Source organism: Scatophagus argus, chromosome 4 (assembly GCF_020382885.2).
Source record: "Scatophagus argus isolate fScaArg1 chromosome 4, fScaArg1.pri, whole genome shotgun sequence".
Lineage (NCBI taxonomy): Eukaryota > Metazoa > Chordata > Actinopteri > Scatophagidae > Scatophagus > Scatophagus argus.
In genome coordinates, this window is record NC_058496.1 from 22,859,212 (window position 1) to 22,875,433 (window position 16,222).

At 39.2% G+C, this 16,222-nt stretch overlaps 1 protein-coding gene across 4 annotated transcripts; it reads left to right on the forward strand.

The window, feature by feature from the left end:
* Window positions 1-2,802: 2,802 nt before the first annotated feature.
* On the forward strand, window positions 2,803-11,437 carry p2rx7 (purinergic receptor P2X, ligand-gated ion channel, 7). 4 transcript variants are annotated; one of them, XR_006843116.1, is made up of 14 exons: window positions 2,803-3,052; window positions 3,540-3,687; window positions 3,760-3,831; window positions 4,015-4,087; window positions 4,954-5,050; window positions 5,400-5,480; window positions 6,159-6,294; window positions 7,401-7,537; window positions 8,598-8,688; window positions 8,993-9,058; window positions 9,693-9,797; window positions 9,996-10,103; window positions 10,722-11,345; window positions 11,395-11,437. XR_006843116.1 is itself a non-coding variant. In XM_046385858.1 (13 exons), exons 1-13 carry the CDS (start codon window positions 2,931-2,933, stop codon window positions 11,226-11,228), a joined length of 1,743 nt encoding a protein of 580 aa, XP_046241814.1. In that variant the 5' UTR covers window positions 2,804-2,930; the 3' UTR covers window positions 11,229-11,437. The 4 variants fall into 4 exon arrangements, 3 of the variants coding, with proteins under 3 accessions (XP_046241814.1, XP_046241815.1, XP_046241816.1); XM_046385858.1 differs by having other exon boundaries at window positions 2,804-3,052; window positions 10,722-11,437; XM_046385859.1 differs by lacking the exon at window positions 2,803-3,052 and having other exon boundaries at window positions 3,611-3,687; window positions 3,998-4,087; window positions 10,722-11,437.
* The last annotated feature ends 4,785 nt before the right edge of the window (window positions 11,438-16,222 follow it).

Sequence of the window (16,222 nt, forward strand, 5' to 3'; positions counted from 1 at the left end):
GTGTGAGTGTGAGAGTGTGTGTTGGCCCTGCGATTGACTGGCGACCAGTCCAGGGTGAACCCCGCCTCTCGCCCGTAGTCAGCTGGGACAGGCTCCAGCTCCCCCGTGACCCTGACGGATAAGCGGTATAGAAAATGGATGGATGTTTTTAGTTTTTAGTCTGTGAAATAGATTTCCTTAAACATTAGGTTATAGGTCTTCAACATGGAAGGAAACATGCTGAGCTAAACTGAAACCAACACAGACATTACGTTTATTTTCACGCTCCTCGTTATGATATGAGATATATATTAATGCAGTGAGGCTGCAGATTACAATTGAATTACTATTAAAAGTCCTGCATTCAAAATTATGCTTGACAATATTAATCATGCAGACTATCCCCTTTGAGAGAATCACACATTTTTGAAACACTAACCTTTAGAAATTTGATGTTGCAGCTGGGCTCATTGGTGCTGCACCATACAGTACCACCATACAACTAAAAAAACTAAACTGCCATTTTCAGCTACAGCCATCAAAGAAATGTTGGTGGAGTGGAGTAGAAGTATTACATGGCATAACATGGAAATTCCCCAAAATGTGCTGTAGTGAGGCAGATGCTCTCTGATACATTCCAGCTCTGCACACATGACTGCTGCAGAGGCAGAGTCATTGTTTCCTTATGGGACAATTTGTTCAATGTGGTCAGTTTTCCTCACAGCGATCCACTTGTCCTGCGGGGAACAAGAAGGTCTTTATTTCCAAGAAAATCAGGAAAAAATGTGGAAATGGAAGAAGTATTGAGTTTGCTTTCCAAAGCAGACATGTTCTATTTGTATTAAAGAAAAATTAGTCAGAGTTTTGTGGAAGAGCTTAATTTGGGGTAACTGGACTTCGGTTTAAAAGCGAAGAAGTTCTGTTCTTTTTATTTATCTCTCAGTATGTTCACCTGTGTACACAGTGAGGGAGCCTTTTCGGCATGAGTCTGACTGACTTGAAATCACGAAGATTTAGATCCCTCATGTGATCATAGTGGAGACAACACTGACATCTAGTGCGTGTCTTAAGCTACAACTAGTTCACTGATGAACTGTATTTGTTGTCCTATAACAAAAACATTTTCAAATCTGCCAGATGTGTTGATAGATATATTTGGAACAATTGGGAAAATCACAAACTCGCACCCCAGTGGCTGTGGCAGTCACTTTTCAAAATGGCCACAACCGGTTTCCCGTCCTATTAGAACCACATGCAGTAACAAACATAATCTATATCCTTCAGAATAAAATAAAATTCTTGAAATTCTATGGACTTTTGCTGAGTAATGGGCCATTTTGTCTCTATGCTGGCAACAGGTTGTCTGTCCCATTCTCAATAATGTGATAACTTATCCAATGTCTAATAGAATAAAACGATGCTGTGATGACATTTTATACCAAAAAGCTCAAAGCAGCTTCTTTGCAGCAACATCCATATTTGAAGTACTGCAGTCCACCACAAGCTCATTGGTTTTGATGATACTGAACTTCAGGTGACTGTTGTTGCACCGTGTGTGATGATCTCAGTCACTCCATATTATATAAATCTAAACTGACATGGATGTCTACTACAACCTCACTGGTGCATGGGGGCATGCAACCACGCAGTGTTGATTCTGGTTTCATTATAATTTGATTTAATTATACTGTGCCATTAATAAGTCAAAACAGTCTTTGTAGTATTATTTTGTTAACTGCAGCTGGAGACATGTCATCTGGTCTGGTCTGGTCTGACTTTCTGTACTGTTGTTGTGAATTTGATATTTCAGGAACACCTTGAGGGAAATTTCCTAACATTTGTTACAGTTGTCCACTTGGATACAGTGATGAACTGACTAGATTTTGGTTGTCTGTCCCATTGTTGTGAACAATGAATCTCTGGAACATCTTGACAGAATTTCTGTACACAAATGTCCACCTGGACTTAAGGATGGAAGCACAGAAAGGGTGTGAGGAGACATGTAGCTGTAACACCAAGAATCAAGACAGACAGCAACAAGACAGAACTTTTCAATGTTTGCCTGTCCAAGGTCTTCCTTCAGCAGACAGGACCTCCACACCATGACCCCACTCCAGAGGAAGCTGACAGTCGTATGCTACAGCGTGTGCCACCACCACATGCTCTTTTGCACTATTGACTCGACACTGATGTGATGTTGTCTGTGTTGAAGTGTTAACATGACTGAAATCCATCTTTACTTTAAATAAAATTACTGATTTGGCTGGGTTTGTAGAAATGCTGCACATCATATCATTAATATGTAACTGCACTTGCTACTGCTACTATTTGATCCAGTTTTCAGCTATAACATGTAGAAACACATTGCAATAAAACAGTTTATTCACTTAAATTTGAGTCATATTTGTGGAGCTGAAAACATGTGGGCAGCAGCTTGGTCAGTCATGTGGTCAGAAGTCCAATATCTCTATTTCCTCTAAATATATGAAGCCATATAATACCACATTTGGCACTTTTATCACAAAATGAACAACAGGTTACCTATGCCACCCCGATAACTTAGAGTAATAAACCACACTTAGACTGTGAAAACTGGCATTGATTTGTGTCAGTTATCTGCCTTGTTTAGCCTTTTCTTGTTTTACTGATATTCTGTCATTTATTTATTTATTAATTATCGTCATACTTCATTATTACACGTGGAACCCATAAACAGCTGGGATCCAAACAAATCCGAAATGTGTCTAAATGTGTGTGTGCGTGTGTGTGTGCTGCAGCTGGGATGATGTTGAAAGTGAGAGCAGCTGCAGGAGTCTGGACATGTGACCGTCCACACAGGAAGAAGAGTCAAGAAATGAGTCAGAGATTCCTCCACCACTGAAACAAGGCAGACAGCGCGGCCCAGACTCCAGACCCCAGACCCCAGACAGCAGCAGCAGCAGCAGCAGACCATGCCGTGCTGCGGTGTTCGCAGTCTGTGTCAGTATGAAACCAACAAGCTGGTGCGGATCCAGAGCGTCCGGCTCGGCTCCATGAAGTGGAGTCTGAACGGATTCATTCTGCTGTTTATCTGGTGAGTGGACGTGCGAAATGTTTCAGCCCCCGCACCTCTCTGTGCCGCACACTCAGCGGATACTTCCTAATTATTTACCGTAACTGTAAGCGACTGCCAAACTAAGCATAAGCACATGAACTAAAGCTGTGTATTTAGGGTTTTAATGAAGCTGAGCTGCCCCCACAAGCCTGAAAATGGAGCCTGTTGTTCTGGTGTATTCGTCCGTGTGTGTGCAACACTTAAAACAGAATGGGTTCAAACTGAAGCAGTAGAGAGGCCAAGATAAACTTCAACGATTAGTCGATTAGCTGTTATCAAATCAATAAAATACTCTTTAAAAAGAAATAAAAAAAATATGTTATTCTCTGCCTGTCACTTCTCCAATGGGAGGATTAGTTTTTTGTCTGTCAGGTTTATATCTCACAGTAAGCTGTTGCATTAAATAATTTAAATGTTTTTTGTTTTGGTTTGGGGTATTTTTTGTCTTTGTTTTTTTACTTTGCAGCATCATGATGCTTTGGAACAGGAAGTACCAGGAGTTTGACCTGGTGGTGAGCTCCGTCACCACCAAGGTGAAGGGCGTAGCCCAGACCCACCTTTCTGAGGTTGGGGACATGGTCTGGGATGTGGTGGACTACAGTGGGTCATCACAGGTAGGAACTCAGTCCTGCAGGTATTGACTCTTTGACATAGAGGAGAATTCAATTCTTTTATCTTCTTTTTAGAACAAAAACTCCTTTTTTGTGGTGACCAACGTCATCGTGACAAAGAATCAGAAGCAGGGAAAATGCGCAGAGGTGCTGTCTTATCATCATTATAAATATTATTACTCATCATCACATTTGAAGTGACTGAAGTAGTTTAATCTGCAACTGTTGCTCCTTGGTCATTAAGGACATTAAAAGTGCTGCTGATGGTACGATGATTCAGATGAAAAGTTAGCAAACCTTTCTTATTTTGCAGCAGTGTTTATATTCCAGGTTCCCCTGAAAGGCAGAGTGTGTCGTACTGATAAGGACTGTGAGAAGGGAGCCTGGGATCAGCAGAGTCACGGTACAGTAACCTCACCCTCAGTGTGCTGACATGCACTCAAAAAGCCAGGTTACGTATGTAACTGGAGACTATGTTTAGAAGCACTATAATAACCTGGATCCTGGTGCCCTTTTATATCCACTCATGGTTTAACTAATTCAGGCTAAAATAAGCCTGTTTATTCTCATCCATAGAATTGGTTCTTTGAAAACAGTTTTTTTTTTTACTTGAATTAAATTATCTTAAATAACACAGTGCTATTAGTTAGAAATGGCAAAATGAATAGAGTTGAAGCCATGATTGCTGTTGATATGATTGGCTGAATGTTGATCATGTGATTGAACCCTCCCAGCATGCACAGGGCCAATAAATTAGTAAACTTAGGTCTCATTTTATGTGTGTTCCTTGCTTTACTATAACCTGTTAAATTCATGAATAATTTTGAATGATAGGAGTTCTGCAGTTAATCATTTAATAAGGTTTAGTGTTCAAAGGACATGTTCTCTTTTTAAATGAAATGAGTCTTTGAGTTAAATTGATTTTTTTTTTTTTGTGGGGAGGGGCTTCTGCATCTTGAACTACATTTGCTTCTTTTTTAATGTATAGACTTTTATTTCCTTGTAATTCTACATATGTACAGCAGTCTAGTCTTTTATTTGTGTTTTTAATTGAGTAACTTTAAAATGAGTCTACACCAACAAATCATGGTGATTTCTCAGTAACCTCCATGTTCTCATGTAAAATCCTATCAACGCTCGTGACTCGTGACTTGTGTCTGAGGGTTGACCACCCTTAGTCATAACTGTCAATAAGCTGCACTTGTTCAGGTTAAAATTTTGCAATAAATAACAAAATTAAAATTCAGCATTCTGTTTTTCATCCTGCAGGGATACAGACAGGATCATGTGTGAAGTTTGATGTGTTGACGAAATCTTGTGAAGTATCTGCATGGTGTCCAGTTGAAACCAAGACAAAACCTCAGAGGTAAACTCTTCTGTTTTAATTCTGTTTTGTTGTCAGATCAGGTCAAACAAGGTATCACTTATGTAGGCCATTTGGATGTACTGCCAAATTTTCTGAAACATTTAGGCGACTTGTGGTAGTGAAATGAGCATTCTCTTCACAGACAACAGCTCTTTTATTTTTAGTGTATGTGTAGACTGTTTTAAAGTATGTTTTGTTTTATTTTTACACACACTACATGAAGGTAGGTTTTAGGACACAGCTTTTCAGTCTTTCAGTCTCTCTCAGTCTCTGAGATTTAGTCTATGTTCCTGTCATTAAAATGTACTGTGTTACGTGTCTATAATAGTTAAAAATGTTCATGATGCAGGCCTGCTCTGTTGGCAGCAGCCGAGAACTTTACAGTCCTCATCAAAAACAACATCCGGTTCCCCGCATTCAACTTCATCCGGTAAGACTGCTTTACGACTGATGCTACTGAGGCTGCAGCCTTCTGACTCTCTACAGGAGGAGTTTGAAACAGCCACGGCTGTGTGTCTACACCAACTAGTTGGGAGCCATTTTAAAAAATATTATTTTTATGAAAGTCCTTTTCATGTACTAATGCAGTTATTAAGAAAGTGTTTTGAAGAGTCAGCAGGTTTTTGTCCTCTCATTCATATTTTTCTTTCTCAACAAAGCAGCATTTCTCTCTTTGGGGTTTTAATAACTCTTTCACCATGTTTTATTATATTACATTTGTGTTTATCATGCTGAAAATGAGCTAATTATATTATGGGCAAGTATTTTCCCATGTTTGATTCTTATTGAACAAGAAAAGCTAATGAAACATTTGGACCATCACAGGACATTAAAACTCTGCACTGAAAACGGACTAATGTAAGTAAGTGACGTGCACACACACACAGCAAGCCCGGGGCAGTGGGCGACCGCGTGCAGCGCCCGGGGAGCAGTGGGGGTTGGGTACCTTGCTCAAGGGTACCTCAGCCATGGACACCGGTACGGGGAATCGAACCAGCGATCCACCGGTTACGGGTCCGACACCCTAACCGCTGATCCACGAATCACTTCCTATTAGTTTGACAGAAACACAACTTTCTGGGAATATTAGTTTATTTCTGTTTTACAGAAGGAACATCCTCCCACACATGAACGATGCCTACCTGAGGAGCTGTCAGAGAGTAAACGACTCGCTGTGTCCCATCTTCAAACTGGGAGACATCGTTCAAGAGGCTGGAGAAAAATTCTCTGAAATGGCGGTCGAGGTGGGGTTACTTGGTCAAATGTTTCTGCTGTGAGAGCTAAGTGTTTTTAGTCGCTGACCAAATTTGACACCCACATCTACCGAGATAAAATAATGAAGTGAAGACAGTTTGCATCCAAATGGTTGAACGTTTTCTGTCCATTATACAGCATAACCCAGGAACAGAAGAGCAGATTGTGACCACATTTCACATTAGCTCTGATACTGAGTTGGTGACACTAATCTTTTGTGTCCACCTTCAAACTGTGCAGATTGTATAGATCTTCTGTGCCGCCGAGTTGAATGTGTGTGTGAAGCGTCCACGTTTTTCAATCTGTAGTTCCTTTGCAGCAACATCCATATTTAAATTATTGTAGTCCACCACAAGCTCATTGGTTATGATGATACTGAGCTTCAGGTGACTGTTGTTGCATCATGTGATGAAGCTTCCATGTTTTAGTTTCTTTTTATTATCAAAATCAGTTTTACTGGCAAGCAAGGGGACAATAACAGAAACAGAAAAAAAACATAAAGCAAAAAAAAAATCAATTTTTGTGATTTTAATGCACACTTTAATATATATCTAGAAATGTCTTAAACAAGTTGATTTCTGTTGGAAACAAATTGAAATAATTTCAGTTAAGACGATTTCTGCCTCGAGGGGTCTCTCTGTAACGACAGTCAAAACAAAATACGTAGACATTGTGGGAGTTGTCTTCATTGTTAAACAACCCCCACTGAAAATCTGACTTTACATATTTGCATTTTATTCTACTTTTTACTTCTGCTCCACTACATTTGTCTACATTTGTTTTAGTTACAAGTTACCTTGTGGATCAAGTCAATCAGTACATGATAGTGTAGCATTAAGATTAGCTACCCAGCAGTATACAAAGTAATTGAAATGAGTTCCACATTTACCAGCTACAACATTAAAGTGATGACCACATTAATCAATAACTATATTCCAGTAACATAATTAGTCTGTAAATTTATAATTACACTAAGACTTTTGTACTTTTACTTAACTAAGAATTTAAAAACATTCTTCCAACTATGAAAGTTTTCCAGATAACCAACTCCTCTTTGGTGAGTGAAGTTTCTTTCCATTTCCTCTGTTGACCACAGGGGGGCGTCATCGGCATCCTGATCAAATGGGACTGCAACCTGGACCGACTCATGCAGCACTGCTTTCCCAAATACTCCTTCAGACGGCTGGATGAGAAAGAGAGTAACAGGACACTGTACCCCGGCCTCAACTTCAGGTGAGTGAGGGTCAGTGGTCAGGTTGACCATGTTAAGCCACAGGCACTGACGGACAGTCAGGACTGTTACAGGAACTTTGGTTATTTTTACACTGAAGTTTCCAAAAGTCAGCAGTTTGTGCTGATAATGTGACAGTCCATATCCTGTTCCATAGTCCATGTTTTAAGTTCTACCATTGATAGAAAGTGAAAATCTGCCTCCTGAACTTTGAATAATAAACCTCTGCAGGCTTGTAGTTCGTAGTACATTCACAAACTACTGTATTTGAGTACAAATTTGAGGTACTTGTACTTTACTTGAGTATTTCCATTTATACTTCTTCTCCACTACTTCTCAGAGGTAAATATTGTATTTTTTACTCAGCTTTAGCACATTACATTTTCTCATATTATCCAGTGAAAATCGTGCATCTTCAGATTTGCTGTGAATGCTTTTGATAAACTGAAGAATTAAGTATTCCTTAGGGGGTTGAGAAAATTCTCCTACTTCTTAAGCTAAAGACACTATTCAAACCTCCTCTTGTATCGGCTGGAAAATGCTTGTTGCAGAGCTGAAAGCAGGGCTGTTTTTTCCGAGCTCATGAAAAGTGGACGTTTTAGATATACATGGTTCCCACAGGTCAGCGCCGCTACAGTCATGATGCTCTTACAGAACCTGATGCACTGCTTTAGTTTAAATGAGTTCAACCTCAAACATGAACAGCAGTAAATATAACATACTCATTTTTATACTTTTAATTACATTAGCTGAAAACACATACATACTTAAGGAGTATTTTCACAGTGAGGTATTAGCACTTAAGCAAAGCACCTGAATGCATTCTGTCATCACTGTTGATCTTGTGTCTAATAAAAGGCTGCCTGTCACTATTTATAACCAGTAAACACAGCGTGACCAGCCTCTGCTGTCTGTTGAAGAAGATATCTGAACTGATTAAAACTGGCATATCTTGTTTTATTTCAGATTTGGGAGGTTATTAAATTTGCTTCATGTCCAAGGCTCTTCTGTCACATCAAGCTGCAGTGGTTTTATCATTTATCATACGAACTGTCTCATCAGGTATGCAAAGTACAACACGGTGAACGGAGTGGAGGAGCGAACGTTGTACAAAGCATTTGGGATCAGGTTTGATGTCATGGTGTTCGGACAGGTGGGTTTGGTATTTTTTTCCCCCAGTTTATTCTCTTTAAGTCTCACTTTTGAGACTTAACATCTTTAAGCTTAAAATTTGAACTAAAAAAAAAAATTCAACTTTTGGATTTTAAGTCAGCCTTTGTGAAATTATATAATATGTACTCCCTAGTTGAGGCATCTATTTGTTGTGGTCGAGATTAAATTGTTCAAGGTGCCATATCTGATCACTAAAAAAATGTTTTCATTAGTTTATACTTCTGGCTGTAATTCTGAAGGAGGAAAATAAAAACAAGCAGGTGACAGTTTGATCTGTTTTCCAGGCTGGAAAGTTCAGCTTCATCCAGCTTATCATCTACATCGGATCAACGCTGTCATATTATGCTCTGGTGAGAGACCACCAAGTGTCAGCAGCTATCCATTCATGTCCATTCGTTTGTCCTCTGAACTCCACCGCTGTGTTCACTGCTGAACACTGATTGAATAAATTTCACTATTTCAGTACTGTGAAGCAGTATCATTGGAGTAATGAGGTATGTTGAGTCTGTAGCCAGAGTTTTCAGAACGGATGGTCAGCTTGTGTGAAGAAAGCTGGGCCGTGTCGAACTTGATTTGCTCTGAACCCTCCAGCTATGATGAGTGATGTTTGAGCAAAACACTGACTCACCAAAGTTGGACCTTTTTCCTGTGTCATAACTTTGCTTTGTCCTCTTTTCCACCATCACACATGAGCTGTTATAGTATGTCTGACGAACTTCGCTCACATAAGAGTTCATCAGAAATCTGAAAAATGTAAACACTTATTCCTGTGATTTGAGAATGCAAAGGTGCAAATATTTCTCCCAGTTTATTTTACTAAAGTTAAGTTTCACAGATGTGCTCTGTATTGTCTGTTGCTAAATCAGGTGATGTGTGGTGGTGCCGATGAAGTGTGAGCTGCTGAATCTATGTGTGTGTGTGTGTGTGCGTGTGCATGCATGTGCGGGCATGCGTGCGTGCATGCTTGCGTGTGTTTTTGTCCAGACAACAATATTGATCGACTGGCTGATTGGAACCAGCTGTTACTCTGCAGAGGTGGGACAAAACTACTCTGAGAGGAAAGTGGAATCAGTCCAAGACAAACAGAAGGTGATGAAAGCTTTGATATGACCAGCATGGTGATGTTGTATGGGCTGTAGCTGTAAACCCACGGTCTTTTAAAACAAACAGTTTAATACAACCCTGTGTTGTCTTTTAATACACCCTAATAGCTTTTTAAACCACTGCAATCAGCTAACTCATGACCATTCTGAATATCTTCCTGTGTAATGGGACTGTGTGCTGCAGTGCATCCTCTGTGTGTCCTACGTTGATGAGAACAGCATTCGACTGGTGAAGAGATCACAGAAGAAAAGTTTGCAAGACGTGAAGCCGACGTCTGTTCTTCCTCGCAAGGTAAACCTGCTGCAGATGTCCGGAGGAATAATATGGAGAAACGCTCCCTTTTTTCTTAATGAAACACAGTGAAATAAAGACCTCAAACCTACCTGTTGATCCAAAACAACTTTGAAAAATTTGTTGAATTCATCTGTGTTCAATTTCTGGGTACTTCTATGTGAAACAAGAATGCTAAGTATAATTGTAACTTTTCGATGCTTCACATATAAAGTGAGATACACTGCTGGTGGGCTTTTTTATAACCTGAATGTGGTCACCAACACAGTATGACCAACACAATACGACCTGATCACCTGGGCACTTTAAACGCTGTATAATATTAATGGCCAATGAGCAGTTTGAGTGACCCAAGTTCGATTATTGCTTCCTTACTTTGGCCATCCATATTTGAAAAGCACTTCTTTCTTAACTACCTAACTTAAGTCACCTCTGTTGTATTATGGTTGAGGCAGAGATCGCATTGACAGATAGAGTCTCTGTAGTAACCACCAAACGAAAGCGAGTGAATGTGTTTTGTGATTACGGTAAACTCATTCTTTTTAAAACATGCATAACAAGTTTAATTACAGGCTGAATCCTGCCGTAGATTTCAGTGATATACTATTGTCCTGATAGGAGGATACGGGACACCTGAGGGCTGTTCTCTCTCTGCTGCAGCCGGGTATTGGCTCAGATCATGACGCCCAGCCCTCCCAAGACCATAAACCCATCCCAAACCCCAAACCCCGTCGTCCATCCTGGTGTAAGTGCGATTGCTGCACTCCCTGCTCTGTCCCTCAGGAGGAGCTGTGTTGCCGGTGGAGTGACGGAGTCTGCATCACCTCTTCTCCTCTGTTTGAGCATCTTGTGTTACGTCGCTCTCTGCTTGAGGCCGTCCTCCTTTACCGGGACCCTCTGTCTTCACCTGCTGATCGACGCCAGACCGCCGCCCTGCGTCATTGTGCCTACAGACAGTACATCAGCTGGAGGTTTGGAGTCCCACCTAACGACACCCACCCAGCCATCCCCAGCTGCTGCGTGTGGAGAGTCAGGGAGGAGTACCCCAGCCCTGACGGACAGTACAGCGGCTTCAGACTTACCAGGATGGCTTCCCTGCAGGCCTGTGCTAACGGAGAGCTGTGAGCGGAGTGTTTCCACATTACAGAGCAGGAACTCCCCACTGACTGACCTACTAACAGTGTTCTTATGTAACCACTGCCTTACAAAGCAGAAAAATGCAATAACCTTACTAAACTGAAGGGGAAAATGAAAATGAATCAGTTTTTGTCAGCTTAGGTTTGGTCAGAAGGAGAAAAGCCTAACTGAATCAATAAAATCACTGCTTTTTCAAACATCATCTGTCATTTGGCTACTCAGTAAAAATATCTATAGAGCAGTTTTTCTGTTTTACTGCCTTCAAAGTGCTTTTGCCTTTATAGGGCAGAAGTAACATTTTTAGCATCATTAACATGTTTAGACAAAGTATTTCTCCTGCCAGGAATCTGTACACATCCATCATATCACAGAAAGGCAACAGATTAAAGAAAAAAAAAATCTAAAACCTGCAGATTGCAGTAATGCGCTGTATCTTGACTGTTTAAGCTGCACACAAACAGAAATGTAAAAACAACATTTTGTTGCTTTAAGGGGAGCTACATGTTACAGCTATGTTTTACTTAATAAAAGTCAGGTGAACAGGATCACAGTCAGCATAGTGAAGTTGCCAGGTTTGGTCCCATTGTGTCTGTGAAGAGGACAAAATTCAAATATCTGTTCTCACAAACTGACAATCAGCGTAAAGCTGCAGACAAATTCCAGTACCTAAAAAAAAAAAAAAAAAATCACAAATAGTCTGCAAAGACTATTTGTGATTTTTAACACCTTGTTTGAAACAAATGATTCTTTACTTATTTGTTATCTTGCTGAGAGTTAAATGAGAAAATGAAAGAAAGTGATTGCTGTTTTACAGTGTGGTGGTTACGAATTTTCTTTTCCATTCTCACTCTTTCGCCTTGTTTCCAGTCTTTATGCTAAGCTAGCTAGCTGCGGGCTGTAGATTCGGGTTCGAGGTGGTCATACATCAACCATAACCCTGTAAATATAACAGCTCACCTTTGTGCTACAGTTACACACAAAATTATCTAAATGTGTTGAATACTGAACTGAATTTGTGGCCCAAATGTGGAATTAAATATTCATTTTCTAATAAAATACACTGAATAAAAACAAACGTGACCAAATTTTCTCATGTTACTGATCCGAACTCAAGAACATTATGACAAAATGTTCCCAGGGTATCTAAGTGTTATCCCAGATTAAATGTTTAAAACCTACCTTCAGCACAATTGAGTCATTAAAGTTAGTTGAGAGCAGCCCTCCATGCCACAGAATAAGAAAGGACAAAAAGTGCCAGGGTGATGCTGAACATTTTGCTGGCCACTCAAGTGACAACAACATTTTCCTGGTTTTCCTTTTTACAGTGTAGATTTGAAAATGACAATACATTTCATACCCATTCTACCATACAATTTAGTATGCCAGGAAAAGATTTCTGATGTCTCAGTACATGGTATGTCATACAAATACACTAACAAAAATACCAAGATGTCATACTGCCTTCAATCGCATTTTGCAGTATGCAAACAAGTGTGCAATTTTTGCTGTTCTCTAAAGATCCATTACATCGAGTTGCTGAGAGAGTGCGGACAGATGACAGAAGCTCCAGTGACAGATGAAAGGTTCTTCAGTACTGCTTATTTTTTTGTCATTAATGTGTATAATTAATCCATTAATATATGGATTATAACAGTCTGGAATGGATGAAGGTATGAAGTACAGCAGCATGCAATGTACTTACTTCAAAAATCAGCAATAAATTTAGATAAATATACACATGTATTATATAAATATAATAAATAAAGTATGATCAACTTGTTAGCTGGTTGGTGTGGGGTGACTTTTGCTGCAGCTCCACATTTGACTTATGCCAAAACAATAAATATATTTCGCATAAAAATCTAGTTTGGGTTTAATAAATACCTCTTCCTGTCAGCTTTTCCACAGTCCAACACTTCCTCTGTCACATCCAGTACAATAATAGCTGGAGTAATATCAGCTGTTTGCACCCAAGGCCATTCTTCAGGTGGCCTATTTGACATTTACGAGCACTTTCAACCCTTCATGTTCCCAACTCCGGCTCCAAACCTCGACCATTGTTTTTATAAATGGTCCATTTGAATGAAATAAGTGCTCTTTGTTAAACAACTCGAGGCCTGAAATATCTCCAGACGGCTTGTTTCAGCAGCAGACATCCCTGTTTCCTCCCATAACTCATCCACTGACCCCTCACTGCTGCTTTTGTTCACTGGAGATTGAACAGGACCCGCTGGTGGCTAATCTGTTAGCGTGTGTCTATTTGATTTATTCTTATTTTTAAAATAACTTTTCCAGCAAATTAGATTAACATGTATTCTCCCTGAAGAAATATACTTTAAGAATGTGTGACAAGTCTGTGTGTTTTCCTTACATGTACATCAGACAGCGAGTCTGTTTTCAAAGAGCCTGCAGCTGAATATAAATCATTTACCATTGTTTTTATTAAGTCAATATTCTGACAGTGCAAATCTGCAGGCTGTGGATGTATGCATGTGAAGTGTAAGTAGGGTGGATTATCTAACAGAAGTGGAGTTGGATGGATGATCTGATGCACACTGGCAAATGGTTTAAAGGATGGATAGATTTGCAGATGGATGGAGGATGGACCCAGTGCAGTAGACCAATTAAACAGATGGAAAGATAGATCAGTCAGTGCACCTACAGAACAATAAAAGTCTGTGTTGTGTACAAAAACGTGTGAGCATCAGGACTCCAACAGGAGTTACAGTACATTGCCAATACTGTTGTGTGGTTGTTCTGTATTGACTGTTCTCAAGTCAAGTACTCAACATACTCAAGTAACATTTACAGCACAGGATGTTTACTTGTACCAGAGTATTTTTATAGCGTGGTACTAGTATTTTTACTTAAGTACAGGATCTTAATACTTCCTCCATTACTTTAGTAATGTGAACATTTCTCAGGGGAAAAAATAATCTCACCCAATGTAATTTATCAAATGTAGTGGTGGAATGAAAATCTCTCTAACTCAAACTGCAAATTTCAAAATTGTCTGACTTTAAGATGACCCTCTCTCTGAGCTTAAATTTCTGCCATAAGGAAATTTATGAAACTAAAAGCTATGCCAGAACTGTATACAGTAGGTTCAGTAAGTGACCCTAAAGCAAGTCAGTTTCTTGTCTTTCCCCTGTCCCTGTTTGACATGTCCTCACAACGCCCCACTGATGTTCTCGTAGTTGATGAACTGTGATATTACTGGTGAAATCAATAGCAATACCAGACATTTTTCCCTCATTTATCCTCCTAGAAAAAAAGATAATTTCCCTCACTCAGTCAACCCATTAAGACAAACAACATTATATTGGTATAAACATCAGTGATTCAGTAAAACAATATTAGGAGAGTCCAAATCTATTTTGCTCAATTTATCTTGTACCTGCAAAGTTAATTTGGGGTGAAACAGGAGGTAGGAGATACTCTTCATAACAATAGAGACATAACACTCACACCAACTCCATCGATATTATGCAGATAATGTGGAATGAAATACATCAGTTGGCCTACATACTTTTAAATTAAAGAGTGGGTTAGGGTTATAAAACATGATTAAGAATATGATGTAAAGGTTCAGTCAGAGAGGACACTCTACATCACGCCTCTGTGGCTTAGTTTACTCAGAGATTTATTGGATGGAGTAAAAACAGGCAGTTTGTTCCCTTCAGTGTTTTTGGAACATGAGTTCAATCAGGAGCCAACATGTACTAAACATTACCACTGACTTATTACTACTGTGAGTTCAAATAAACCTGAAATTTTATTAATGAATTGACAAAAAAATGTTTTCCACGAAGACTAATTATTATTTTCTAATTTAGAGATTATTAAATTGATATAAAATTTCTTTGACAGCCAGCCAGACTAATATTGATGGAGGCGTACTAGTGCACTAATGCTAAGGTTTTTATAGTTTGCTCCACAGTGACAAGATGAAAGGTACTCAGATAAGACAGCATGCAGTCGATTTTTGTGTTGGTGGTCATGCAGATAGAGAAGAATATTGGATATATAAAAGAGGGCATCACATTTAAGACATTCAGCTGCCTCTTTGTGTAGTTAAGTTGGCAGTGACATTTGGCAAAGTTGCTGTTTGCCATCTGATGTAGTCATTTTGGTAGTCGTTTTGGACAATGTGACATTTTGCCCTGTTGATGGCACTAGATGAAAGATTAAGGGGTCAAGATTATTACCACTCAGCTGTTGCTCAGATATTTCAGACTGGACTGACTGAAAGACAGATAGATCATCATCATCATCATCACAAAAATGCACCAATTGCTACAAACAATAATACAAGAGTAGAGTATTTTTCTTTCTAACACAATGTATGCATTCAATCCAGACAGACTGGCTTTTAAATGCAGGCTACTTTAAGGCTATTTTATCTGTTATCTGCTCTGGAATTCAAATCAATAAACTTAAAAAAAAAGCCATGACTTGTTTGCTAATTAATAAAAAATTGTGTCACTTAGCTTATTAATGGTTAGATGTCATCCAGGGGACAGACGTGGGTCATCTTGGGACATAGATATCGTGGGGAAAATAAATGTTGATATATAAATGATATAGACACAAGACAAACACCGAAACATGAGTGGACTTTGAAAAAGAAAACAAGAAGACGAACAAAGTGTTTGTTTTTGTTTTTTGTGTTTTAAGTGATACACTTATGGAAACACATGCTGTGGTGTTCATTGGATGAGCCCTTTTCAGTGTTGCTTATTTACACCAGTTAATAAACCTGTATGCTTCTTTCCATAAAGAAGACATTTCAATATTTCAGTCTTTCTGGCACCAAACCAAGAATATTTATGGGCCATAGCCGTAATGAATTGACCGTATTTGTTAATAAGGCTGTGAAAACTATAAAACTCCTTAGTTAATCCTGCTGGAGATTCTGAAATGAAAAATTAAAACAGTTTAGCAGCTTTTCACTTACAAGTATGACCACTTGACAAAGGCAG

Coding starts and splice junctions, on each gene's coding strand:
- p2rx7 (XM_046385858.1), top strand. CDS start 2,931: ATGCCGTGCTGCGGTGTTCGCAGTCTGTGTCAGTATGAAACCAACAAG. Junction 7,538..8,597: donor TACCCCGGCCTCAACTTCAG/GTGAGTGAGGGT, acceptor CTGTCTCATCAG/GTATGCAAAGTACAACACGG. Junction 9,798..9,995: donor CAGTCCAAGACAAACAGAAG/GTGATGAAAGCT, acceptor TGTGTGCTGCAG/TGCATCCTCTGTGTGTCCTA.